The 760-nt window shown below is 28.6% G+C and overlaps 1 protein-coding gene across 1 annotated transcript; it reads right to left on the minus strand.

Moving 5' to 3' along the window:
- Positions 1-216: 216 nt before the first annotated feature.
- LOAG_16160 (hypothetical protein) lies at positions 217-696 on the minus strand (the record flags this gene model as incomplete). The annotated part of the gene is made up of 2 exons (XM_003151648.1): positions 217-396; positions 553-696. The coding sequence occupies 2 exons, from the start codon at positions 694-696 to the stop codon at positions 217-219; spliced, it is 324 nt and encodes a 107-aa protein (XP_003151696.1).
- Between the last annotated feature and the right edge of the window lie 64 nt (positions 697-760).

Genomic DNA, 760 nt, shown 5'->3' on the forward strand with positions numbered 1-760 from the left:
AGCATGACGCAGATATCATTTGTTTGTCATCATTATCTCGCTCAACAAAACCAATTAATAAAAAAAAAGGCAAGCATAACAATAAAATAGTAAAAATCGGAATTTGAAATGTTTTCTTTAGAAAGTTAAAGTCACACAATTTATAAAGTCACACAATTTATAAAAACTCTTACCAATGCCGGTTAAAGATTGCAATATGAACATTTATTCATTGGCTTAGCTCAACACTACATTGTAATATTCATAAATTATATTATCTACGAAATAGACAAATGAAACAAGACTTAATGGAATAGAAGATCGATGGAATAAAATGGAGCATATGGCAAGATATGATAAATTACGATTAGAAAATGATAACATAGGATTAGGTAGATAAGACAATATTGAATAGGACTGTATAAGACAAGATTCAATAGTAAAAATAATTCTTCGGTCAAATGGAATTAAATAACAATGGAATACTATCAATTTAATTTAGTGCCAAATTTTCACATCTGATTCAGACATTCAAATTCATGATAAATTTTTTGACTAACAGTATAGATTCACCTTTTCATAGATTGTATCTTTGTCATCTGGATCAGCATTTGACATTTTTTGATCAAGCATTGAATTCATCCTGTTTTGAATGATTCCTAATACTTTCCACTTCTTCAATACATCATTACTAATTACTGCACACCTTCCGATCATTTTCCATTCTGAACGTTAAAATTGGTCGTCCTGTAAAGAATTCCTCATTCATTACTACAAATAT

Source organism: Loa loa (genome assembly GCF_000183805.2).
Source record: "Loa loa unplaced genomic scaffold supercont3.4421, whole genome shotgun sequence".
Taxonomy (NCBI): domain Eukaryota; kingdom Metazoa; phylum Nematoda; class Chromadorea; order Rhabditida; family Onchocercidae; genus Loa; species Loa loa.